This window comes from Diabrotica undecimpunctata, chromosome 1, assembly GCF_040954645.1.
Source record: "Diabrotica undecimpunctata isolate CICGRU chromosome 1, icDiaUnde3, whole genome shotgun sequence".
In the NCBI taxonomy this organism is placed as follows: Eukaryota; Metazoa; Arthropoda; class Insecta; order Coleoptera; family Chrysomelidae; genus Diabrotica; species Diabrotica undecimpunctata.
The window spans coordinates 161797977-161825372 of NC_092803.1; the positions used below are offsets into that span (position 1 = coordinate 161797977).

At 35.4% G+C, this 27396-nt stretch overlaps 2 protein-coding genes across 2 annotated transcripts in view; both read left to right on the top strand.

Annotated features, from left to right (window-relative positions):
• Nucleotides 1-495: 495 nt before the first annotated feature.
• On the top strand, nt 496-21436 carry LOC140432453 (medium-chain specific acyl-CoA dehydrogenase, mitochondrial-like). Its single transcript, XM_072520362.1, has 8 exons — nt 496-652; nt 706-790; nt 5478-5645; nt 5773-5873; nt 5929-6140; nt 10743-10851; nt 14002-14142; nt 20745-21436. The coding sequence occupies exons 1-8, from the start codon at nt 635-637 to the stop codon at nt 21165-21167; spliced, it is 1257 nt and encodes a 418-aa protein (XP_072376463.1). The 5' UTR covers nt 496-634; the 3' UTR covers nt 21168-21436.
• A 745-nt stretch (nt 21437-22181) lies between these two features.
• ftz-f1 (ftz transcription factor 1) overlaps nt 22182-27396 on the top strand; it is a 520286-nt gene continuing 515071 nt past the window's right edge. Inside the window, exon 1 of the mRNA XM_072520365.1 lies at nt 22182-22784. Coding sequence (XP_072376466.1) covers nt 22601-22784 — 184 coding nt within the window. The 5' untranslated portion in view covers nt 22182-22600. The remainder of the gene's footprint in view (nt 22785-27396) is intronic.

Consider the following 27396-nt stretch of genomic DNA (forward strand, 5'->3'; position numbering starts at 1 on the left):
ATAAGATGGCCTAACTCTGAAAATTACGTCGAAGTACGAAATAAAAACCGAAAAAATAAACTTACGAGTTCCGACATGTGGGGTGTGACTATAGCACACTCCCACGTGTAATTTATCTGTGGGTGTGAGGTGTGACATCAGATTGTAGTACAATCTGATGCAGTCGCACTCGTCAGGTTAGTCGGCAACTATTGTAGACAAATATGTATTCTAAAGCTACTGAAGCGATGTTGGCGTTTAAGTAAAATTTGAACTTATGACGGTTACTCCCTGAACTCTGGGGTTTCTTACACCCCAAGTGTCGGATGGCGGGTTAATATCCATTATACCATATCCAAATTCAACATATTCAGTATTTAATAAAACGCCCCAAATTATCAGTTATCTCTTTTTTAACATTCTCAGTATTAATATTATAAAATTACCGCTGTTTTATTAATTAAGTAAGAACCAATTAAACAAGATAAAAAAAACCAATAAGTAAGAACAACAAAAACAATAGCTGCTGTCGTTTATACGCTAATGTGTATTTCTGGCTGGGTCAATGATTGATGATTACCTTGAATTTGTAGCTTGTGATAAAATACTTTTAAGTTATCATTTGGTAGATTGGATTGGACTGTTAGTTTAAAAAATGTCGTGTTTTCAACAGGTTGGTATATTTATCTATAAATGTACAAGTTTTATTAAAAATATGTTTTTAAGATTTCCAAACAATTATTAAGAAGAAATGTTAACGCAAATTTAATAAAATACAAATACAGTTCAACATCAGGGGGTTTTAACTTTAGTAAGTATACCTTTATTTCAGAGATCAAAGTCTATGTTCAAAAGCAATTGAAAAACCAATCGAATATACTTCTTCTAGTTCCATGACCGTTATCGATTGTTGGATATCATGTTGGTTACCATATTCGCTATCGTGACTTTATCGACAGCAGCTCTAAATAATAATATAGTCAATTCTCCGTACCATTGTCTTAGATTTTTCAGCCATGATGTTTTTCTTTTACCAGGACCTTGTTTACCTTGAATCTTTCCTGAATGATCAGATGTAAACGTTCATATTTTTCAGAGTATCTCATAATGTAACCTAAGTATTCCAGCTTGCTTTTCTTTACTATATTGGCTAGTTGTAATGTTTGGCTCATGCGTCTAAAGGCCTCCTCATTTCTAGCTTTGTCGACCAAGCTTATTCATAGTAGTCGTCTGTATAACATCATCTCAAAGGCTTCCAAGTGTTTAAACATTGCCTCACTTAGGATCCACGCTTCCACTCCATACAGTAGCACTGGAAAAATATAGCAATATGTCATTCGAACGTGAAGGTCAATACTAAGATCGTGGCTGCAAAGCACCTTCCTCATTTTTACAAAAGTGTCTCGGGCTTCTTCTATACGGCTTATAATTTCTACGGTTGAATCACAGCTGACATTGATATTACTGCCGAGATACACGAGTTTCGCTACTCTATCCAATACGGCATCTCCGACTTTTATACCGTCATCCTGCTATAGTTTTGTTTGCTAACTATCATATATTTAGTTTTCTTAACGTTGAGTTTTAATCCATACTGATCACAGGTTTGTTTTATTTTGTTTATTAGATTTTGAAGGTATTCTCCGCAAGGAGATATTAAGCAGCCTTGTCTCACTCCTCGTTTTAGATTTATTTCATCCGACAGTTCTTGTTAAACTTTTATTCTTGCCACGTATGGTCACTTGCCATTTTCTTATGCGGGCCCTTGTCAAAAGCTTTTTCAAAATCGATTGCACAGACGTATATATTTTGATTTACATTTCTGCATCTCTGGATCAGAATTTGGATACTGATCTTTCAGAATTTGGATACTAAGGCTTCTTTCGTACCCAAGCTATTCATAAATCCGAATTGACTATTGTTAATTCTCTCCTCTAATATCATGTATATTCTGCTAATTATCGAGTTAAATAAAATCACTGCATGTCTTTGCACGATGTTTCTTTGATATTGTGACAAATGTCGATTTAAGCCTATCAGTTAGTAATATCCCACCCAGTGTCATAAATTCTATTCTTCTGTAAAAGAGACCACACAGTTTTAATTCCATTTTCTCCTAAAAACTTTAGTATTTCAGCTCTTACTTTATCGGGGCCAAGGGCTTTTTCATTTTTTGCCATTTGTATTGCCTATAGGGGAGCGCCGGGAGGGTTTGGATAATTTTTTAATAAACAATTATGGCGTGGACATGGATAACAAATATCTAAAATTTTGAAATCATACTCATAGTCTCATTACTATATATTTGCATAGTTTGTGTACAAATATAACAATGTGAATGAAATATTCGCATACACATACTTAAGGTAATGTGTCCAAACCCTCCCGATTGACCGGGAGGGTCTGGACAATAAACTAATAAATACAAGAATAAGGTTTTTATTTGCCAAAAAAGCTTTAGATATCAAATGAAACAAACAAAATATTCATTACTAAAATAAACTGTACTGGGAAACATCAATGTTAAAATATATCATGTCTTTATATCTGGCACTTTCATCTGTCAAAGGATTTGGTAACCTTACAATCACTTCTTCGTATGTTACAAATGCTGGAAGCTCTTCACTAACTATAAAGCGGTTGGAAGCAACTTGCTTTTTCAAAAATTTCACGTTGTAGCCATCTACAACAACTACTTGAATTTGGGCGGCATAATTTCGAACCAATTTTTTTCCAAACACCTTACAAAACACGAAACTATCAATTCGAAGTCTAGTAAGGTCCTCATTCTGATCTTCATCATTTTCCAAATCTAAATCTGAAGATGAGTTTTTGTAAATTACTTCTTCCTCATCGGAAGAAGACTGCTCACTACTTTCTTCTTTACCATATCTATGGTTTTATTTATTAATTTGTGGTGTCTCTTTTTTCAATTTCTTTATCTTTATGAGTATTGGTTGCTATTATGGTTCTTCTCTTTACTGGATCTTTTTAAGTTAATTTTCTTTCTGGAGTATTCGGGTATGGTTTTATTTGGGATGGAGATAATTAAGCTTTCTTGTGCTCGTTTTGAACTAGAGTGTCGGGCTGTGACAATGCAGAGATGCTGAATTGCGATGACACCTCTACATTTTGATTTGAAAATTCACTTGATGAAGAAACATTGGGGTCTTTTGATGTTGAGGGGACCATTCTGCCTGTTACAAACGAGCATAGATAGTCTTCTTCGCCAAAAATATTTTTATCCAATGGCCAAATTCCAGTGCAACTAAATCCAGATTTTATGTTGGAGGGAATTGCAGATCAATCCCAAGCTTTGATACATATTGGTGCAAGGTCATAAATTGATAATGCCTTCCCTGGATGAGAGAGCATTCATCTGCTCTTTGATTGAAACTTTAGAGTTAGAAGAAACTGAAGAGTTAGAATTGTAATTCCATTTTCTTTGCAGTAATCAATAGCAGAAACAGATAAATGGGATTCGTGATTTTCCATTAATAAAATAACTTGGCGTTCTTTAGAACACCGAACATGAGTTACAAAATGCTCTAAAACTTTTAAAAAATTATCACTTGTCATCCATCCAGGTGAATGCACTAAACCGGTTGCACAATACTCTTCTGAAATATCATTAAGCATTCTATGTTTGTCAAATTTTTTCCTTGGAAACACCCACACTGGTAGAAGTGCTGTTCCATTCGGTCCAATAATACTCACTTGAGTAATCAGTTCTCCTCTCTCACGCGACCCTACTTTACCAACTTGATGCTGATCTTTAGTAGCATCTACTTTTTGAGTTTTTTGAACTGTGGTTACGCCCGTCTCTACCAAATTAAATATGTCTGAGCTAGTGAAGCTGTGCCTTTTTAGAATCTCCTCTAACTTACCTTGAATTTTACCGACTGCAGATTTATTGAAACTGGAAATTCTCGCTAAGCTTGTATTCTCCGGGGTTCGTAAGGATAGTTCAGATTGTCGACTTAAAAATCCTGTAAACCAGTCCTTCCCAGCTGATTTGTTTACTTTCCAAGCCTTTGAAAATTTGATTTCGTTTTTTTCGGCAAATTTGTTTGGTAATCTACGAGTCGCTTTTGGAGTTAAACTAAGGTTCTAAACTTCTAAGGTACAACGCAAGGGAGGCTTCCTTTTCATTAGAAAATACTTGGCATGTGACAAAATTTGGAGACAAAGTCGTATTGTGTATTCCTACTTCTCTAGCTTTCTTTACATATAAAGCTAGTGTTGATTTTTTAACTTCATGCTGTTGAGCGCTTTTTCTGATAGAAAACTTTCCTGATAAAACATCAGCTGTTGCACTTCGCATGGCTTCTTCAGAAAATCGTCCTTCGGTTAGTCGCTTATATTTCGGTTAGTCGCATGTTTTCTATAACAGTTTTATTAATTAGGGAGTGTTTGGACACTTGTGGGAGGGTTTGGACAGGTGTCCATTTGTCAATATTAAATGTTTGTTTATGAATCCTTGTAACCCTTTTCAATCTCAGTATTATTTTTCCTAGCAGAATATTATATGTTGGTACATCTGCACTTGGATATGTTTTGACTACTAATACTGAATCTCTGTATCTTTTATTTATACATATGAAGTCTATTTGGTTATGAACCACACGTGTATCTGCTGGAGATCTACGGGTGTAAAGACAGAGCTTTGGATGATTGAAAATTGTGTTTATTATGACTAGTTGCTTTTTTACACAAAAAGATGCCAACATATCTCCTCTCCCTTTTCGTATTCCCAAACCATATTTTCCTATGTTATATTCCTGTTCCCCTTGCCAATCTTCGTATTAAAATCTCCCATGATAATATTGAGCTCATGTTTCTTTGCAGATGCTAATACTTTTTCTAAATCGTGATGGAATTTTTAAATTTCTTTTTCTTCATAGTCTTGTTCAATCAGATATACAGGGTGTCCTAAATGTTTTTGTAGTCTATTATTATTTAAATAATCTTTTATCAGAACCGTGAAGAGTAGCGAAAAATGGGAGAGACCTATCTCCAGCAGTGGACAGAAGAGGTTGCATGATGATGATGAATCTTTTATACTCCAGTTTGTACCTTAACAAGTGCCTTGTTTTTTGTTCTTATGTAACTTTTAGGAAAACTCATTTTTTTAATTTTTGTTTTTCTTTTCTTGTATAGTTGTGTTGGTATTTTTCTGATTTATTTATATTTCAAGACACACAAGCATATATTTCAATTCAGCAAATAAATATTTCTTCTATGTTTCTTTCTATTGGAATTTAGTTGTATAATAGTGTAGGTGATGATGTAGAATGAAGTATGTCTTAAAGGAATCCGAGTTTTTATTTTTAAGAAATTGCATTTAAGAATTGCTAATACCTGACTTTATCAAATGTTTCATTGACTAGATTTTTATTTCATTGATTATTTAATTTTAATGTAGATATTGTTTAATTGTTTCTCTTTATCTTTTTCCAAAGTAAAGTGATAATGTATGTATTTTTCATTTATTTAAGCTCTTAATGACACTCAAAAAGAGTTCCAAGAGTTAGCCAGAAAATTTGCCAAGGAAGAAATTATTCCCATTGCAGCTGAACTTGATAAAACTGGAAAATATCCTCATGATATACTTAAAAAAGCCTGGGCCTTGGGCCTCATCAATAGTCACATACCAGAAAAATATGGTAAGTTGTTACTGTTTAATACAATCCATTCATTTTTTCAAATTAACCTAGTTAATAGTTAATAAGTGTATCTTTAGGTAAATAAGAGAGAGCTTGGTTATCATTTAGTAATAATTTTTTCTATCAGGTGGAATGGGTTTGGGAGTACTTGATGGCTGCCTTGTAGCAGAAGAATTAGCCTATGGATGTACTGGGGTGGAAACTGCTTTAGCAAATAGTACTTTGGGGGTAAGTACTAAAAAAGGAAACTTGAGAATCACAAAATAAACCTGTTTTATTTTAGCAAGCTCCTGTTATTATAGCAGGCAATGAGGACCAGAAGAAAAAATATCTAGGAAGGTTACTAGCAGAACCAATAGTGGCTGCATATGCTGCAACTGAACCATCAGCTGGTTCTGATGTTAATGCTATTAAAACTCATGCTGAACAGAAAGGAGATGAGTGGATCCTCAATGGACAAAAGATGTGGATTACCAATGGAGGAGTAGCCAATTGGTAAGTGCACAATGTCAAAAAGTATCGCATCACTATAATTCCTGAATGTTGTAAAGAGGTAGAGTATGTAACTACAAATATTTAATAAATGTTTTTAGATAGTTTTAAATGTTTTTAGATAGTTTTAAATGTTTTATCTATGCGTGTTCCTCTGTATACATTGTTTAAAAATAGTGGTTAAGCTTTCAAATTAAGGTTAAAAATTATATGCAGTTGTGGAGATAATCTTCCTTCATATTTTGATAAAAAACAATTTGAGACATAGATTTAATTAAAATCAGAATATTTAATTAATGAAATAATCACTACATGGTTCATTATGGTAATTATAAACAACAACCAAACACAGAAAAAACTGTAAAAACTAAGCAAATTACGTGGGTTTTTTTTATTTATTTTACCAGTGGTAGTAAATATATTGAATTTTTAATTGAAAGAGAGAGATTTTTGGGAGTTCTAATTAGACGTTTTAGAGAAACATGACATAATTAATATCTCAAAATTTAGGATATTGGGTTTTTGGATATACCCAATTACTTATTCTAAAATATTTCGAACCTCCTAACACTTCTGGTTTTACCGAAAGTTGACTAAAACTTTCTTATTTTAAATGTAACGCCCTTTATATTATTACGGATTTTGATAGAACAGTTCTTGAAAATTCTATCAATATATTATACTACCTTATACCGAATGTTTTACGAGATATGACGAATTTTATTTTAAAACAGTGTTCAATTTGTCACCGTGCATATTTATAAATATTAAAATTGCAAACATTTTGTTTAGTACAATTTTTGTTAAAAAGTGTATATTTTAGTGTATAATACATTTAATATACAAGATGATTCAAAACACGGACTTGAAAATTTCTTAAGTTTCTTAAATAGATCACTATATATATTATGACGTTATGACAAAGAACTTTAATTATTATTTAAGTTTTGTTTACTATTTCCTATACCCAAATCTAACAAACATTTATTGAGATATTTAGCTTTAAGTGTTTGTATTATAATTTTGAATACTATTGTATAGCATGCCATGGAAATTTAGTTGACAGTTCTCAACTTACGTAAATTATATACAGATAAACAGACTTACAGTTTTAACAACTGAGAACTGTCAACTAAAAATTCCATGGCATGGTATATAATATTTAAAACTTAATTTCTCAATAACTGACGTTGAGCTGGCAGTAGACTGATTGCAACATGTAATAGTCGTCTCATATAAAGAAAACTGCCCGTTAAAAGAAAGTTGTCTGTCCAGGCAATTAGCTTGGTGGAATAAGGAGCTGTCTGATCCCAGAAAAGAAATATGACGGCTCTCTAATAGGACGAAGAAATCAGATGATTGGAAAGCATATAAGGCTAAACGGAAAACCTATAGTATAACAATCATATCCGTTAAGGAAAGATCCTGGAGAGAATTCTGTGAAAATATAAAAGTGTACCTAAAAGTACCAGAGTTAACAGAATCCTCAAAAGAGATAACATTAATAAACATGTCAGTTAAATCGCCCAATGTAGAGCACTGTAGAGCATCTTTAAAGTGTTTACTTCCCAGGGTCGACAATTGACTAGTGGTAATAATGATCAAGCGAACTTTAGCTCAACCAGAAGTAACTCACTGACCTTTAAAGTTATCTTTGATTCTCATAAGATCAGATGGGCTATTGGAACTTTTGAACCATACAAAACTGCGGGATCGGATCCCTTATTTCCTAGGCTAATCCAAGAAGAACTGAAAATAATTATGGGTCCACTGGTCACAATATTTAAAGCAAGCCATGCTCTGGGATACATTCCGAGGAGAAGAGCGAGGGTGGCGTTTATTCCCAAACCAGGAAAAACAGATTACACATTAGCAAAATCATCTTCTTGAATCGTGCCATCTTCTAACGAAAATTGGCGATCACTTCTTTAAAAGGTTCCCTATCTTTTGCAACGTGAAATATCTGTTTAACAATGATATTAGTCGAATCTCTAATATTTCTCACCCAAGCCTTTTCTTCCCTCTACTCTTCCTTGCATGATGACGTGTGGAAGAGAGTTTCAAAGTATGTGGCCCAGACACGATGTTTTTCTTAAAGCAAAATCATACAGACCTATAAGTCTGAATTTATTTATATTGAAAACCATGCAAAAAATTTTGAATGTATACTTGAAGAAAAATCATGAATGTGTTGCTTGTGTGAGTCCATTTCAAATAGGTAAAAGAAATAAAATAAGACTTACTCACAATCAATTTAATTTTACTACCAAAACGACCGGTTTTGCTTTCTACACTTTGCAAAGCATCTTCAGGTCAAACGGTACAAAGTAAATTAAATGATTCCGGTACAAGAATTTTTAGTTATTGATTCGTGATATATAGTTCAAACTATCCTGTATTGCTGATGTTCTTGAAAAATTTCTTCAAGAATTCTTGTACCGGAATCGTTTAATTTACTTTGTACTGTTTGACCTGAAGATGCTTTGCAAAGTGTAGAAAGCGAAACCGGTCGTTTTGGTAGTAAAATTAAATTGATTGTGAGTAAGTCTTATTTTATTTATTTTACCTACTTCAAGAAAAATTAGCTTAATGAAAATCCACTGCATCAGCGGCAATGGGTGTATAAAGTAAGGACATCAGGTCAAGCCGCCCTGTACAATCTGGTGTCGGAACTCGAAAGGAGATTACACTTAACATAAGTCGCCTTTGCTGCATAGGAAGCATAGAAATGCATTTGAAGAAAATCAACAACAAAACATGCAAGTGGATTATTCAGATGCTTCAGAGTAGAATAATATCCACAGATACGTATGAAGCTGCCATAAAACCTGACGGCAATTATAGGGTGCTATAAAACCTGACGACAAATAAAGGGTACTCTTAAGTGGAGTCAAGTGGTTGCATTGTCCAGTGGCGCACCCTTGGGGGCTTTGGGGATTAACCCCCTTCCCCAGAGCACTTTTCCGATACTGTTACTCACAAATTTTAAGGACCAAAATTCGGTGCCCAACCAAAACCCCCCCCCCCACATGAAAATTCTAGGTGGCCACTGTATTGTCACCAACATGGAATATAGTCGGCCTAGTAGTCAAGGAATCTGACATTGTAATAGTGACTAGGGGAAAATTTCCCAGTATTGTTGCAGATCAGATGCGATATGTTTCATTCCAAATGCTAATGGGGATCATTCCAAATGCTTAATATAGTTCAGAGATGGATGAAAAACTGACCATAGTACTGGATCAGGACTCTTTGAGTAGACATGTAATTATAATAAATATTACAGCTTAGGTCAATTTACAACTGTGTTTCAGGCTGAAGTTTTTGCTTTGGTGGCCTGCATTGATGAAATCATGGATGGAGACCCAAAAACAAAGAGAATCAACATTTATGCAGATATCCAAGCAGTTATTCTGACAGTAAAGAACCCACTCACCGAATCAAAACTGGCAAGGAACTGTAAAGATTTGCCAACAACCTGGCAAACGATGATAAAGTGTCTTTAATATGGATACCGGATCATGAAGGTGCACGGGAATGAACGAGAAGATTTGTTGCCAAAAAAAAAGCCGGGAGAGAAACCTTTTTAGGCCCAGAACTACTCTGTAGCATCCGCAAAGTTGCTACAAAAAGCGAGCTACATAAGTGGCTGATAGGGAATCACCAAAAGAATTGGCGAGTCATTCAAGGACAAATCCAGATTAAGAAAATAATCGAGAATACAGATAAAAAACTCAATTTAAAGCACTTAATAAACGAGAGATTAAAACGGTCACCGAAATGGTGACTGGACATTGTCGTTTAAGAAAACTGAGGATTGATCTAGATCCAGAAGAGATCCTAAAACTACCAATATGGAAACTGTTGGCCTTCATTAAGGCTACAGGACCTATTAGAGTTTGCTGAAAAAAAACAAGATATGGTACAAAGATCTTACGATTAAGTGTCAGAGATTAACGAGTTTTGCCTAAACTAAAAAGAAGAAGAAAATCTTAATAACTGTTAGATTTAGGTATAGGAAGTAGTTAACAAAACTTAAAGAACAATTCAAACTTTCTAATAATTGCGTAATGCATAGGGTGATCTATTTAAAAAAGTTGAGAAATTTTAAAGTTCGCGTTTCGACTCTCCTTGTATATTAAATATTATTCTATCTACAAATTGTTAGAGATTTATTAAAATAGACAATGTTAAAAAAATGTTTCCAAACGAAATATTTGCAATTTTATTATTTATAAAGATACAGGATGTAATAAGGGAGTTTTAGTCAACTTCTGGTATAACTGGAAGTGGTAGGAGGCTCTAAATATTTTAGAATAATTGGTCATAACCAAAATCCCCATATTCCTAAATTTTCAGATATTATGTCAAGTTTCTCTAAAACGTCTAATTAGAACTCTCAAAGAATCACCCGGTATATATAAAGACATTTTCTCGTAAAAAGCTCCATTAAACCATATTTTAGTCATCTATTCTTATAATTTCTTCTTTCTTTTAGTTTTTAAATGTAAATGTGAAATGAAAACTATATTAAAAATAATCCATGAATATATTCTTTAGAATTTTAGTTTGTTCTTATCTAAAACCAATTATATCCTATTTTAGGTTTTTTGTATTAGCCCGTACAAATCCTGATCCAAAGGCCTCAGCGGGAAAAGCATTTACCGCTTTCATTGTTGAAAGAGAATGGCCAGGTGTAACTCCCGGAAGAAAGGTATATACATAGTTGTTACCAATACTACATGACTTTATCTTCGAAACATAATATATATACACACTAGTAATAAATATCAATATAAAAAAAATTTACTTATTCCGTGGCGTTACAACCTCTCGTAGGATTTCGCCGACTTGACAACATGCCTCTATTCGTCTCTGCCTTGAGCTCCATCTAATTCTCCACGCCCATAGCTTTAAGGTCTCTTGCCATATTATCTCTTCACCGGAGTCGAGGTCAGCCTTACTATTCTTTCGTCAGAATGTCTTCTTAGGTGCCCTGTCCACTAGAGTCTTCTGGACTTTATTTCTTTTATTATGTTATCGCTTGGATATACTTGTTCGAGCCTTTTGTTAGTTCTTATCCTATATTGTCCTGCTGCTCTATCAAACACAGGTCCAAAGTTCCAAAGATCTTCCTTAGGAATTTTGATTTTTGCTGTCCAACTCTTACCTTACATCGTAACCCTTCCATATACATCCGTATAATGCTTACTAGTTTTTTGGGAAAGCCAAGATCTTGCATCGCTGTCCACAGTCTAACTCTGCATACTCTATCAAATGCCTGTCAACAGTAGAGCGACCGGGTCTAAATCCACATTAATAATACCCAGCGATTTCTTCTATTTATGTTTTGGTTCTTTCTAGCAGAATGTTTGCAAGAACTTTGTAGGCGGTATTTAGGAGAGTTATTCGGTGGTAGTTAATACAATGCATTTTGTTCCCTTTTTTGTGGATTGGTACAATAACCCCTTCTTCCCATTTATCTGGCATTGTTCTTCTCGCCAAAGGCCTTAAATTAGCTTGTATATAAATCTGTACAACGCTTGTCCTCCCTGTTTTAAACACTCAGCAAGTATACCATCGCTTCCTGGTGCCTTATTAGTTTTAAGCTTTTTAATTGCCCAAGTTACTTCTTGGTCGGCCGAGTATTGGTATTCTATTTCAGCTGTATGCACTTCTATGTTTGAAGCATTTCTGCTAGATCAGTCATTTAACTGTTAATAGAAGGTAAAAGTATTCATTCCAGGTTTTTAGGGTTTCCTTACCATCAGTAATAAGCTGTCCGCTGTTGTTTTGAAGGAAGCTTCCTATTCTCGCTTGGTAGGGAACTTGGGTCACAGTGAACCATGTTACACAGTGAACCAGCAGCCTCTAATCTTTGCACTTTATCCCCTAACTCTGATCTTCAAATATCTGCTGGTTTCACTTAAACTTGCATCTCGGGACAGCCAGTGCGGAGCCGCGACTACAAGCGTTTTCCTCGTATGCATTTTGAGCATCACATGACGAATGGTGCTCCCTCCGGCACTTTAGAATTGGCGACACAGTATGGGTGGATAAACAGTAGACTATTTGTAGGCACGATGGAACACTATTAAATTCTTAAACCTTAGCAAAGAAAACCCCAGCTTACTTATAACGGACAACTCTGAAGCTCATATTTTAATAAAAGCTATTGAATTGGCGAAGGAAAATGGTGTGACAATATTAACAGTTCCTCCTCATTCTACCGGAAAAATGCAACCTTTAGACATTTGCATTTATAAACCTGAAAAAACTGCCTACAATGCAGCTGTAGACAGTTGAATGATACAGAATCCAGGAAAATTTATAACGATTAATGAGGTCCCTACTTGCGTTGGGGATGCACATACGCAGGCAATGACTCCGTAAAATATTTGTAATGCCTTTAAGAAAACCGGCACCTTCCCGTACAATAGAAATGTTTTACCGACATAGACTTCTTGCCAAGTGAAGTTACTAAGAGGCCCATTACTAAAAATGATGGAAATACTCCATATGGGCAAATATTTAATGCGGACAATCCACTGGCAGTCGGAGCAAACATAGTAGAAGCATGTAGAAGTAGAACTTCTGACTCTGAGGCTGAAATCTCTTTGGAAATTGTAACTCTGGATCAATTCCGAGGGCTACCAAAGGCTGGACCAGAGAAAAATAACAGACAACTAAAATGAAAGAGTAAATCTATGAAAGCCACGAACATCCCAGAAAAAATGGAAATTGAGAAGCTCGAAGCAGAAAAGCAGAGTAAGAGGAAAGCGCAACTCTTAAAAAAAGATGTTTTAAGAACCAGAATATCTTCTAACAGATGAAGAAGATACGTTTAGTGTTCATTCTGAGAAAGAAGACTATTATGAACGCGGTGATAAGGAGAATCTTATAAACCCCGACTCTTTTAAGCCATTAGAGCAATTACCCAGTAAAGGAGACTATGTGTTGGTTGAATTCAACTGAAAGAATCGGTAAGTCTATTACGTTGCCAAGGTATTACAAGAGGCCAAAGAACAAGAAGTAGAAGTCATTTTTTGGGGAGGAATTATAAAATGGAAAACAAATTCCGTTTGCCAGACGTTTTAGACGTGTCTCCGGTTGCACTGTCAGACGTAAAATTGATATTACGACAATCAACTACCTATGGGAATTGGGAAGACTAAACGACAAAAGTCATTCTATTCATTCAAATTAAATTTTATTCAAATAGACATACGCTAGTTTGTAATAGTAGTATTAAAGGTTTTGCTACATCATGCGTTTTCTTTTCTTCAAGAAACCTGCTGATTCTCTGTAGCCCCATGCTTCATTGTTACCCATAGCCTGTTTCACTGTTCACAAGGACAGGAGCGCACTGAACCAAATGACGCTTTGAAAAAATATATTTTAACTAGTACCAAACTTTGGTTAGATCCTGTTTCACTTATGACAGTAGAAGTTCGCACCTTATAGAATTTATCATCCAAATTTCAGACATATATACATATTCTTTCCTGAGTTATACCACTTCAAATAAAAAGTGGTTCGGTGTAACTCAAGTTCCTCTCTTACTTGGTTGTTCTTCCGATTTTCTTCTATGTCTCTGATTATTTGTTCCTGGTACTCCTTCTATTTCCTTTTCATTGTCCAATAAAAACGATTAGGCAAAAATAAATTTTTTGTTTGTGTTTTGTTTTTTTGAATAATGTTTTTAATTTTTGTTTGTTGATTCGTGATTCCTTTGGTATATTTTTACTTTGTTTGTATCGGTTTACTTTTGTTTCTTTGTTTTTTGTTTGTCAGTCAGTTTACTATGATATATTGTTTTTTATTTCCTTGTTTGTTGTTTATTTTTTCTTACTGATCAATTTAGGAAATCAACATGGGACAGAGAGCTTCTGATACCAGAGGAATAACATTTGAAGATGTCCGTATACCAAAAGAAAATGTACTTGGTGCTCCAGGAGCTGGATTTAAAATAGCCATGTCAACTTTTGATTTTACTAGACCTATTGTGAGTATATTTTTCATAAACTATCTATATATCTATCTAAACTAACTACTTAAGATCTTATTATTCTGGATAGTTATATTTCCCAAGGGTTTAGGGCTTCCTCGAAAAGAGACATCATTATTTTATTAAATTGGTAGGTACTTCAACATTTCTGATAAATTCTTACATGCCAACAGTCATTTTGTAGATATTGTTACGATAAATATACTGGCCTAACTTTTATGACTAATTATTCTGTTTTATTGTAGAAATTTCGGTGGAAGTCTAGAACCAAAATTATGGTGAATGAGCCGGCTAAGCTTCTCGATCTTTCGATGCTGTTCTAGTATATCAGGATTTCGTATATAAATACAACATTTTTATATGGAGGGCAGTTAATTCTCAAGAGCCGCGCTCGCGAATTTGTTACGTACGAATATAATAAATTATTGTCAGATAAGTTAATATAAATAAAGAAATAAATTAAATCCGTAAGTGTTATAAATATTGAACCTTTTAATAAATTCACAACAAATGGTGCCAGAAGTGAGATCGAACATAAATTAGACTTATAATAATAATACAAGTGAATATAAAATAAATTGTGAAAATGGCTACGATTTATGAGCTGACAGTGACTAATTTAAGAAGACATCTTGAAGACAGAGAATTAGCTTCCACCGGAAAAAAGGCTGAGTTAGTCCAACGACTAAAGAACGCTTTGCTAGAAGAAGGTCTAGATCCAGAGACTTATATATTTGAAGACGCTGTCATCTCGTCGATCTCGAAATTGGAGAACAAAGTTTCTGACGATATTTCGAAAGTTTCTTCTGATGTAGCCAAAGTTTCTGGTGATGTAGCCAAAGTTTCTGGTGATGTAGCCAAAGTTTCTGGTGATGTAGCCAAAGTTTCCGGCGACATCGCATCATTGGAGAACAAAGTATCCGGCGACATCGCTTCTTTAGAAAGCAAAGTTTCTAACGAGATTTCTTCTCTGGAAAGCAAAGTTTCTGCTAACATCTCTAAAGTCACTTCAGAGATATCTGCTCTTGACGATAGAGTGTCTTCGTTAAAAAACCAAGTTGCTGCCGATATGTTGGCCTTCGAAGAAAAGATATGGAAAGAGATGGAAAGGAAGATGGAGGAAACAGGGACAGCAGAGAGAGGTAACAATCCGATTACAGTGGAGATAAAAGAAGACGAGACGAAATGTAAGTTGGAGACACGGCCGAAATTTGAAGGAAGTGGAGGTTCTATTCATGTTAAAGTCCCAACTTTCGACGGAAAATCATCATGGAACAACTACATGAAACAGTTCGAATCAGCCGCAAGAGCAAATGGATGGTCTGAAAAAGAAAAGGCTGTAAACCTGACTATCGCCCTTCGAGGAGATGCCTTAGATGTGCTTCAGACCATAGCCGTAGAGGAGACCGATGATTTCGAACAACTGAAGAAGAGGTTAAATATGCGATATGGCCACGAACATTTGGAGCATGTATATCAGTCACAGCTTAAAAATCGTAGACAGAAGAAAGATGAGGCTCTTCAAGAATATGAGGTAGATATTGGCAGATTAGTACGATATGCTTATCCAACAGCTCCCGAAGACATGATGGAAAAATTGGCCGTTCAAACGTTTATTGATGGTCTTCGTGATCATGAAATGCAGAGAACACTGCGATTAGCTCGTCACAAAACGCTGGTTGATGTCTTATCCGCCGCCCTCGAATACGAGTCAGCTACGCAGGCCTCTGGCGGGTACAGTAAAGTTAGGACTGTAAAAGAGGAAGGAGACGAAGATAAACTTGACCAGCTCTTTAATTTGATGAAAAGCATGACATGCAAGAAAAAGAAGACCATAAAATCAAGAAACTCACCATCAGGAAAACCAGAACGAGTCAACCTTAGGGAGGCAGCTTCGACCCGGAACTCTTCCAAAGACCCTCTCATACTAATAGCTTCTTTGAAATGTCGTGAAGATAGTGTATATGTAGATGGAGACATAAATGGTAAAAAGCATACGTTGTTGGTGGATACCGGAGCGACTAGAACCATTATACGCCCGACAGTTATAAACAGCCGAAAGAAACTGTTACCAACGAGGTTGCGACTTCGGACCGCTACAGGTGAAAATGCCAACATTCATGGAGAAATCCAGGTACAATTGGGAATTGGAGCAGAAAAGTTCGTCCATACTGTTATAGTTGCTGACATCGAAGAGGATGTTATATTAGGGATGGACGTAATGAATATGCATGGATTCCAATTGGATTTTAAGAATAAGGTAATTAAAGTTGGCAACGAGGAGGTATTTCTCCATCCACATAATGACAACACTGTGCAAGCAGCCATTACAGAAGATACAGTCGTGCCTGCGAGAAGCGAAACGATCATAGTAGCGCGGCTACAGGGATTTGTGGACGAAGGGAGACCTGTTATGATGGAGCCTTGGAACCACGACGATGAGGTTGGCCGTGGAATCATAATTGGAAAGGAATTGGTGACTTCGGCTAAGGAAATTCCTGTGAGACTTATCAATGTCAACGACTACCCAGTGACCATAAAAAAAGAGACAAAAGTAGGAACTTGTGTACCTGTGACATCCATAATCCGTCAGGCGACAACATCTGATAATTCCAACGATAAATTCGACCAAATGGTTGCAGTTGCAGGACAGTCTCTAAATCAGATGGAGAAAAGGAAATTAAGGGAATTTCTTCGGCAGTATCGTGATATTTTCGTACCGAAAGGAGGAAAGACGGGAAGAACTACGGTTGTTAAGCATAAAATTGATACTGGTAATGCTAAGCCAATTCGTCAAACAGCTCGACGATTACCACAGGCGAAAAGAGAGGAAGCTGAAACGATTGTTCAGGAAATGAAGAAAGACGGGGTGATAGAACCTTCTACGAGCCCATGGGTCTCTCCGGTGGTCCTGGTTAAGAAGAAAGACGGAACGACGAGGTTCTGTGTGGATTACCGTTTGCTGAACAACGTTACCAAGAAAGATAGTTATCCTCTGCCTCGGATCGATGACACATTGGACACATTGGCTGGAAGTAAATTGTTTTCTACTTTAGATTTGAAGTCTGGATACTGGCAGGTAGAAATGGACCCAGTCGATAAAGAAAAGACAGCCTTCACCACAGGATCTGGATTGTGGCAATTCAACGTTATGCCATTTGGACTTTGTAATGCTCCTGCGACATTTGAGAGGCTTATGGAAAATGTGTTGAGAGGGTTATCTTGGAAAACATGCCTGGTTTATTTAGATGACATAATCGTCTTGGGGGAGACATTCGAAGATCATTTGAGGAATTTAGAAAACGTTTTTAATCGACTTAAAGCTGCCCAATTGATGCTAAACCCCAAGAAGTGCCAGCTATTTCAAGGTAAAGTCAATTATCTGGGTCATATAGTCAGTAAAGAAGGAGTGGCCGTGGATAAGGGAAAAATCGATTCCATTAAGGAATGGCCAAAACCAACTGACAAACATCAAGTGAGAAGTTTTCTTGGACTATGTACTTACTACCGGAGGTTTATTAAGAAGTTTGCAGATATCGCTAAGCCATTAACGCGACTTACAGAGGAAGCAAGAGAATACCGCTGGGATATAGACTGCCAAAATGCCTTTGAAACGTTGAAAAAGCATTTAATAACAGCACCAATTTTGGGGTATCCACTGCCAGAAGGAGAGTTCATCTTAGATACGGATGCAAGTAATGTGGGAATTGGAGGAGTGCTGTCTCAGATTCAAGGAGGACAGGAACGAGTCCTCGGATATTTTAGTAAAGTTCTTTCAAAACCTGAGCGGAATTATTGCGTCACGAGAAGAGAACTTCTAGCAGTAGTTAAATCAGTAGAGCACTTCTATCAATACATCTATGGCAGAAAGTTTCTAATCCGAACCGACCATGCCGCCCTTAAGTGGTTGATGCAGTTTAAGAATCCAGAGGGTCAGATAGCCAGGTGGATCGAACGACTCCAAGAATACGATTTTAAGATTGAGCACCGGGCCGGAGTTAGCCACAGAAACGCTGATTCTCTTTCCAGAAGGCCATGCCCAGCAGAGTGTTCCCACTGCAACAAAACGGAATCCAAGGAAGCAGCAGTGCTAAGAACGACGATTGTCAACGACGACTGGACGCCTACTAAGATCAGGGAAGAACAAGAGAGAGATCCAGTTATACAGAAAATCCGAAAATGGAAAGAGGAAAACCGTCGACCACCTTGGCAGGAAATATCAAACCTATGCTCAGTAGTTAAGACGTATTGGGCCCAGTGGGACTCATTTATCATCGAAGATGGCTTGCTTAAACGAGTCCTGGAAAATGATGACGGTTCAGAGAAGAGAAGACAGTTGGTGATCCCAAAGAGCAGAATAGCCGAAGTACTTCGTCAGTTACACGACAGTCCATCGGGAGGGCATTTTGGTGTAAGGAAAACCCTTCAGCGAATTCGGGAACGGTTTTATTGGATGAACAGTTCCGACGATGTAAAAGACTGGTGTAAGAAATGTACTATTTGTGCCACGAGTAACGGGCCTTACCGAAAAAGGAGAGCTCCTATGAGACAATATAATGTTGGAAGCCCGTTTGAAAGAATAGCTTTGGACATCGCTGGGCCATTTCCAGAAAGTGAAAATGGAGGCAAGTACATGCTGGTAGTAATGGATTACTTCACTAAGTGGGTCGAGATTTACGCACTTCCAGACCAGAAGGCCGCCACCGTTGCAGATAAGTTGATCCAAGAATATATCAGCCGATTTGGAGTGCCTTTGGAGATCCATAGTGACCAAGGCAGGAACTTCGAAAGCGATCTATTCCAAGGAATATGTGATAGACTAGGCATGAAGAAAACAAGAACTACAGCGTATCATCCGCAATCTGATGGTATGGTAGAACGAATGAATAGGACAGTTGGCAAATATTTGACAAAGATGGTGTCCGATCATCAGCGAGACTGGGACCAATACCTTCCGTTCTTCACAATGGCCTACAGATCTGCTGTTAACGAATCAACAGGCCAGACACCAGCGAAAGTCCTATTCGGACGCGAAATGCGACTACCTTGTGATCTAGAGTTTGGGTGTCGACCTGGAGAAGATGTAGCAGGTGAAGATTATGTGATCGAATTACGAAGAAGAATGGACGATGTACATGAGTTGGTCCGTTCCCACCTTCAGATCGCTAGCGACCGAATGAAGAAACGGTACGATACACAAGCCAAAAAGGGTTGCTTTAAGAAGAACGACAAAGTATGGCTGTATAATCCCAAGAAGCGAAAAGGTTGTTCTCCCAAATTGCAGCAGTTTTGGGAAGGTCCATACCTCATTATGGAGAAGATCAACGATGTCATCTACCGAATAAGCAAGATTCCGAAGGGAAAGCCGATGATAGTACACCATAACCGGCTGGCGTCTTTCGAAGGTGACCACGACGTAGATGAAGAAGTGGAAGTAAACCAAGTCCACGATGTGTCTGACCTCACGTTTGAGGAATTCATGGGTGCCTATGGAGGTACCGGTAAAGCGAGACATGGTGTTACCACTGAAGAAAAGCAAGATCTACTCGCGCTCCCCGATGACTACTCGCTGGCCCTCACCATCCCGGCCAGTATCAAAGACGCACCAGGGTTGGCATCCGTCTTTCGAAGGAAGTTTGGTCGAGTTGCAGAACTTCAATGCCAGGTGCCAGCTCCCGGTAAAACCTTGAAACTCCAAGATGCATCACGTTACCTTTTCTACCTGGTAACAAAAGACACTGCCCGTGACCAACCTACCTACCGAGATGTATGGGAAGCCTTACTTCAATTGAGAGAGCACGTACTAGAGTCCGACGTGCAAAAGTTAGCCCTGCCAAAGTTGGAGTGCCGCCAATTAGATTGGAGGGTTATCCGAAATATGGTGGAGGAGATCTTTAAAGACACCGAAGTCCAGGTGTTAGTCTGTTGCAATCCGCATAGTTACTGGTGCGGAGAGAAAACCGTCCCTTGTCATTTTTATACAACTGGAAGTTGTAAAAGAGGGTCCAGTTGCCGATACCAGCATACAGTTCCGGTTCCAGTCCCGACAAGGTTCCAGGAGGAACCATCTTTTAAGAGGGGGGCAATGTTACGATAAATATACTGGCCTAACTTTTATGACTAATTATTCTGTTTTATTGTAGAAATTTCGGTGGAAGTCTAGAACCAAAATTATGGTGAATGAGCCGGCTAAGCTTCTCGATCTTTCGATGCTGTTCTAGTATATCAGGATTTCGTATATAAATACAACATTTTTATATGGAGGGCAGTTAATTCTCAAGAGCCGCGCTCGCGAATTTGTTACGTACGAATATAATAAATTATTGTCAGATAAGTTAATATAAATAAAGAAATAAATTAAATCCGTAAGTGTTATAAATATTGAACCTTTTAATAAATTCACAACAATATTTTACTAATTTGGGTCTTTTTATAAACAAGAACAAATATTATAAGTACAAACTACAAAGTATGCTATGAAGATATATTTGATTATTTAGTCATTTCCAATTGCTTTCAAAATATGTATATGCAATGTAAAAAATAAGTAATTATTAATTTTACTTTATTACAAAACATTTTATTCATTCATATTTTAGGTGGCTGCAGGAGCTATCGGTTTAGCCCAACGTGCGTTAGACGAAGCTACCAAATACTCCATGGAAAGAAAAACTTTCGGTGTCCCAATTGCTAAACACCAAGCTGTAGCTTTCACGTTGGCAGACATGGCCATCGGGATAGAAACATCCCGTTTAGCTTGTATAAAATCAGCCTGGGAAATCGACAACGGAATCAAAAATACCCTCACAGCTTCAATAGCCAAAGCTTACGCCTCTGATGTAGCAAACAAGTGTGCAAGTGACGCAGTTCAAATATTCGGGGGCAATGGATTCAACAGCGAATACCCGGTAGAAAAATTAATGAGGGATGCAAAAATTTTCCAGATTTATGAAGGAACTTCCCAGATTCAAAGAATTATTATTTCAAGGGCGCTTTTTGAAAATGTTAAGCAAACTATGTAGTTTCCTAATTTGCATTTTTAAACAAATAATTAATTCTCAGCCAAAAGTGCTCACCAAATCGTAGTAAAATCTTAGCATTTTATTTTCTACTCGCCTTGGACAAGTTGAAGAACATTTTTAATGCTTGTGAATAACTTCTGACTGACCTAAATTAATAAAAAAAAAGATTGATTGACATGTTTGCTACCTGGAATGTAGGCAATACTTTATACACAACATATTTTGTCAGTATAATTATATTTTTTATTTAAATAAATGTTTACAATTTTGTTGTTTTATTTATAAATCGCAAACTAATATAGTAGTAGATAATATAAATAAGAAATAGATATTTTTTTGGTAATCAGGTAAAAAAAGAAATGCCTGATTAAAACATACATGAGGCGTGTAGGTATGTATAAGTAGGAAAAACTCGAATTAAAATAATGACAAAAAGGTTAATTAGAACAATAACGATATTAAAATTTATTAGAAAGAGAGGAGACCCTGAGAGATATTTTGGATAAATCGAATATAATTCTGTAGCTATACCGTTTATTTGATTGACTGGTAACATATTTTTGAGATTTCAAAATCATTTGCTTTCTGTATAACGTATAACAGCTGTTTATATTTATTTTTACCATAATGTATCTTAACCTTTAATGCTTAATAACAAATATGTATTTCTACTGCCTGTAAGGTAGGAAAACTCTCGTATTAATTACAAATTAAAATTTTCATTTTAAAATATGATATCGTACAATAGCCTAATTTAGTTTTTATAAATAATAAATACACATAAATAATTGCTTATCTTGCACACACAAGTAATTTTGTGTAATAATACCTCATGGTTGGCGCCGAAATTTAAATTTTGAGAACGCTTGCGCGATGATTCTCCTCGTGCTATATGGAATGCAAAGTATTTTTCCAAATTGTAGCATTAAAGCGAATAGTAAATGAATAAAACATACATCTTTAGGCATTATAAATACAACCTGAATTCGAATACCAGTTATGTAATACGAATAGACGCAACAGAATGAATAAACAACTTTGACCTACTTAATATCGAGAAAGTCTACCGAGCATTGTATTTAATCAAAAAGTAAGTTAAAAGCCATTTGAGCCGGATAAATTTTTATTAAAAATCGTAAAAGGATTTATTTGATATATTAGATACGTTTAGAGGATGAAATTGCGAACGAACAATTTCAGGTTATGTAAGCAGCAGCACGCTTGACCAGTGCAGTCATGTCTGTCTGTCTGAATGCAAAGTGTAAGCGAAGTGGCCTAGAGACCTACATTTATACACGGTTCGATTTTACATCATTGTGAGAAATAGATATTTGTGAAACCTTGGCGCGAATTTGAAGGTCGAGATTTCTTTGGACCTTGAGGCGTGGTGAATTAGTTTATCATTTCGGGATAAGTGCGTAATTGAATAAACAATGCATGAAGAAACGTCGGGTATGAGCGTTCCCAGCTCTGTTGCCGTATCTACCGTCGTACAAAATGAAAACGGCACGTCTACTACGGTTTCTGTGGTCAATGCCGATGCCGAGGTGGAATTGGAAGTTGTAACAGACAATGACAACGTAGAATTGCAAGTGCCTTTCTCCACTAATTCAGGAGGTAATTTCCCGTACATGCCATTTACTATTTTGCAGGTTATATAATTAAAATAGCATGTTTATTAAACCTGTTTTTGGTGTAAATTCTCTCAGTGTAGAAAATTCACTTTTGATTGTTCATTTCCATGCCGTGTTTATGCGAAAGTGATATTGAAAGCGAAATTAACGACTACCATGTCTGTCTGCAAGTCTGCATGTAAGTAGGATACGGCAACGGTGTTTCTTGTTCTCTTAACTTGTCCTAGGTTACGCTGGGGAAAATGACATCCTATCTCAAACTCTAAATTATTAGCTACACACCACTCTAAATCTAGCAAATAAATCAACTCTCATTGCAATAGTGCATCATTATGCTAATTATTCTATACATTCCTTGACCTAGTCTTGCACCTAAATTGGCTATTATCTAGGCTACCCCTGGAATCTCTGTGCCTTGCTTTCGCAGGTCAGGTTCAAGTGCAGGTGCAAGTAGATTCTTCTGGGCTGATTGAGGTTCGCGCTTGCGTTGACTGTTTCTTAAAGTTTGTTATGGTTTTTTAGATGTTATTTTCTTGACATAATAAAAGCCTACACTTTTGTGTATACATTAGTGTCTCTTATTTAGCGGTTGCATTAATGTTTTCTATCTATAATCATTATTAAATCAACCGAAAATTGTCTGTCAGTATTTCTTTCTATTGTTTTGACAGCCCGGCCATGTGCATTTCTAAACATACGAGGGTTATACAAAATGTGTATTTATTTACATTTAGATAAGAGTTGAACTATTTTGTTGATTACTTTGAAACTTATACTTTAGGTTATGACCTGATGTCTTTTATTTAACCTGATTTCTTTTTGTTATCTACTTGGAACACATAATTAAATCAAGAAAAACTCATTCCTTGTTACTCCTCAACTGTTTTGATACTTTGACATTATGTATCAACAAGAGTTATATGAAATTTACATTGTATTTAATTATACCAATTTGTAATGCCATGTTCTTTCGGCATACAGTTTCGTTCTCTTTTTTATTTAGCTGTTAAATTAAATAAACTTACAAACCTTTATTATCTTCCCCAGCTGCTGCCAGGTTTATGGTTTATGCAAAAATATCACAATATTTATTAATAATCAAAGAAGTTTACTATTTTTAAAAATATGGAATAGGTTCAATGAATGTTTGTAGGTTAGATAAAGTTTTTGATCCCCTATATTTTTATAGTGAAACTTTTCGTTACTCTTATTTAGTCCTACTACTTTTATCAGCATCTTTCGAAAACTTACACACAAGCCATCATTGTGCAACCCAAGCTTTTTTATTTAAAATATGTTTTAAGTTTAATGCCAACTACTGGTTGTTAATCGACAAAAGTATCTAACAAATCATTAAGTCGTTTGTAGTGTTTAATAAATATCAATAGAAAATCACACAATCAACACTACTACAAAACTTTTGAAAATCAAGCTAATTGTAAATCTTTAATTTATTTCTTTGAGGCATATATTACTGATATTTATACACATTCATAAAAAACTTCAGGACTAAATAATTGAGAATGTCACTTGAAAATAAAATCATATATCACATTAAAGGATAATAATACACCTAGGTTCATAAAAAATTATGTTCTTTAAAATGTGAACATATTTTGACCTTATACCTTTCACTTTTTTATTTATAAAATAGAAGAAAAATCATTCCAAATTAATTCAAATTTCCAAATAAGGTCAGATTTATCCATATTATATGAGAAAAATAATTTCTTTCTATCATCTATGTTTAAGACAATCTCTGGTGAAACATTTTAGTTTAGATTATTTCCTATATTACTTTTTCAATAATTTTGATATATCAGTTCTCTTTAAACTTATGACTTATTGCATTTTCTTTACATATTCTTAAGTTTGACAATATTTATCAATATTGTTGATTTGACAATTTAGTTGAAACATAAACTACCACATAACATTCGGTATACAGTATTTAAGTAAACATAAAATATCTTAATTGTGTTTTCATACAAAGAAAACCTGACCTCATAATATATGAGTTCATGAGCTACTTGAATGTATATTTCATGTAAAACCTAAATAATTTCTGGATTAACTAACACATCATACCGTCTTATTTTCATATCAACTAAATTTATAATCAAAGAAAAATCAAACAAGCAGCCCTCATCCTAGTCAACGATGAAAAATGTGTGGCAAACCCATCAGCAAAAATCTAGCTGGCTTTGGTAGCCAATACTAAATGAAGAAGTCAACAACACGAATATACCAATAATAGCCGAGTAATAGGATGTCAAACACATTGTCTGCAATCTAACACATAACACATATGCAACACACTATACACACATAAATAAAACAATTTTTTGCTCAATTTACATTACACAACCACAACATGATATAATTTTTTTACATAAACATATAACATGGAACACACATAGTTAGAATTTGATATTGTGTTGTAGCCACTATGGGCTATTGGCCTACAAGATATAGGTCAAACAAGTTAACTTTGAAATGACATAACCAATAACAAAATATTTGGTTATACACATTTTTACATAATTTATACAAAAAACCTTTTTTGAGAACAATGTCTGGAGTGGAAATCAAAACGTCAAATATTAGTTAATTAAAAATGTGATTTTGATCACAATCACAACCAATCAGTATGGCTTAATCACATAAAAACATAATATTTAACTAAATTTGTTGTTGAGAAGAATCATTGGATTTGGAGTTGTGTACATCTAAGAACCAAAAAAGTGCTTAGATGGATTCTTATTTTCATATCAACTAAATTTGTCACTGAGGATCATTGGATTTGGAGTTGTGTGTATCTTATAACCAAAAAAGTGCTTAGATGGATGTGGACGTATTCACTATTTGATTTAAGGAAGAGTTTGTACCCTCAGTTTCCAGGTTTTTGTAAAGGAATGAACTTATCAAAGCAGTATTAGATATTAATGGATAGCTCACCTTTATGTCTTGATGAAAATCTTCTGGTGGGTGAAATTAATGTTACCAACATGAATCAAACCGTTCTGAAACTATTTTACCTGGATATTTCTGCTGTTCAAGAATCCTAGTCAAAAGTTTTGATGATACTGAAGGAAAATATTCCATTGAGTAAATTAGCTTTTAGATCAAAGAACCAAAACAAAATGTCTTTCTTTTACCAGCAATACAAAGAAAGAAAAAGGTTGTTTGAAAAAAGCAAACATTTAGAAGTTGTGAAAATGCCACAAAAAAGATGTTACCTTGTTATATAACAGACTAAAGAATTCCGTATTGAAAAAATAGCAGGTATTTTGGACTGCCGAGGAAGTTGATGACGATGATGGCATATATCGACGTGTATGATTAGTAACCTATCTCTCGTCAAGATTTCACTAATTTGGAAAAATATTGCTTTGTGTTAAACAAGAATCAGAAGTAACCCACCTAACAGCAAAAAGGAGATCAAATATGAAGCAAACATGTATAGAAAGAATTTTGTAGTGGAAAATATCAACATTGCTTCAGAAAGATAGATAAACATTTATTGTTTAAAAAAAGTGTACAAACTAGTAGTAGCACTACTAATCTAGAATATAAGTATTAACAAATGTAAATACATATCTTCAATGTTCCACTTATATCACTTTTATTGTTCGATAATTGGTATGAATAAGATTTGTACTATAAGATTCCTTATATAAAATTAAAAATTAAGTCCTGATTATCCGAGTTCTTGATTATCCAAGATGTGTATTTCGTTATTTTGGATAATCGGAATTCTACTCTATATACCCGTATTTATATACAATTATTATTGATAATAACACCAACATAGTTATCCAATATTTTTTACCTAAATTTTGACATTTTTTTGTTACATTCGGTATAAAACATCTACCAATAAGAGGATTGTAATTCGTATATTTGAATTGTTAAAGTTACAGAGATTAAATTTGACGATAGGCAGAGATTTAGATGGAGAATCAAATACTTCAATGGTAATTTAAAAATTAATAATATTAAATACAATCAAGTATTTTTCTCCAGTATAAGCTCCAGTATAAATATACTTTTGAAAACTCCAGAGGGTACAAATCTATGATTGATTTTATAGTCACTAATAGAAAAATCCACCCAAAGCAGATTCTAGACCTCCGAACTTTAAACTCAGCAGACGCAAGGAGTGAACACAAACTAGTATAATAAGAATATAAGAATATAAAAACATAAGAATGAAAATAACACCAAAACATTTTTGACAGAAAATCACCGAGGAAAAATTCAATGTAGAATCACTGTGGAACGACTCTATGAGAGAAATGTACCAAAAAAGCTAGCACAGAAGACACAGCTGAAACAAATAGACGACATCGAAGATATAAACGCGAGCTGGGAGAAAAGTAAAATCAACATTGAAGAAGCAGCAACAGAAGCTCTACCTCAAAAGCTCTAACAACAAGGATTCAGATCGGGAAGATCCTGCATATACGCCGTATTTGTACTAACATGATGTGTAAGACAAATCACAGAAAAGGCCATCGAGTACAATAAACCAGCATATCTATGTTTTATAGACCGGACAAAGGCTTTCGATCGCATCCAAGTCGTCTTACACC

What these genes read in the sequence shown, in the direction of transcription:
- LOC140432453 (XM_072520362.1), top strand. An exon ending in TCACATACCAGAAAAATATG is followed by an intron (nt 5,646 to 5,772) that starts GTAAGTTGTTAC and finishes TTTTTCTATCAG; the next exon opens with GTGGAATGGGTTTGGGAGTA. An exon ending in TTGATTTTACTAGACCTATT is followed by an intron (nt 14,143 to 20,744) that starts GTGAGTATATTT and finishes TTCATATTTTAG; the next exon opens with GTGGCTGCAGGAGCTATCGG.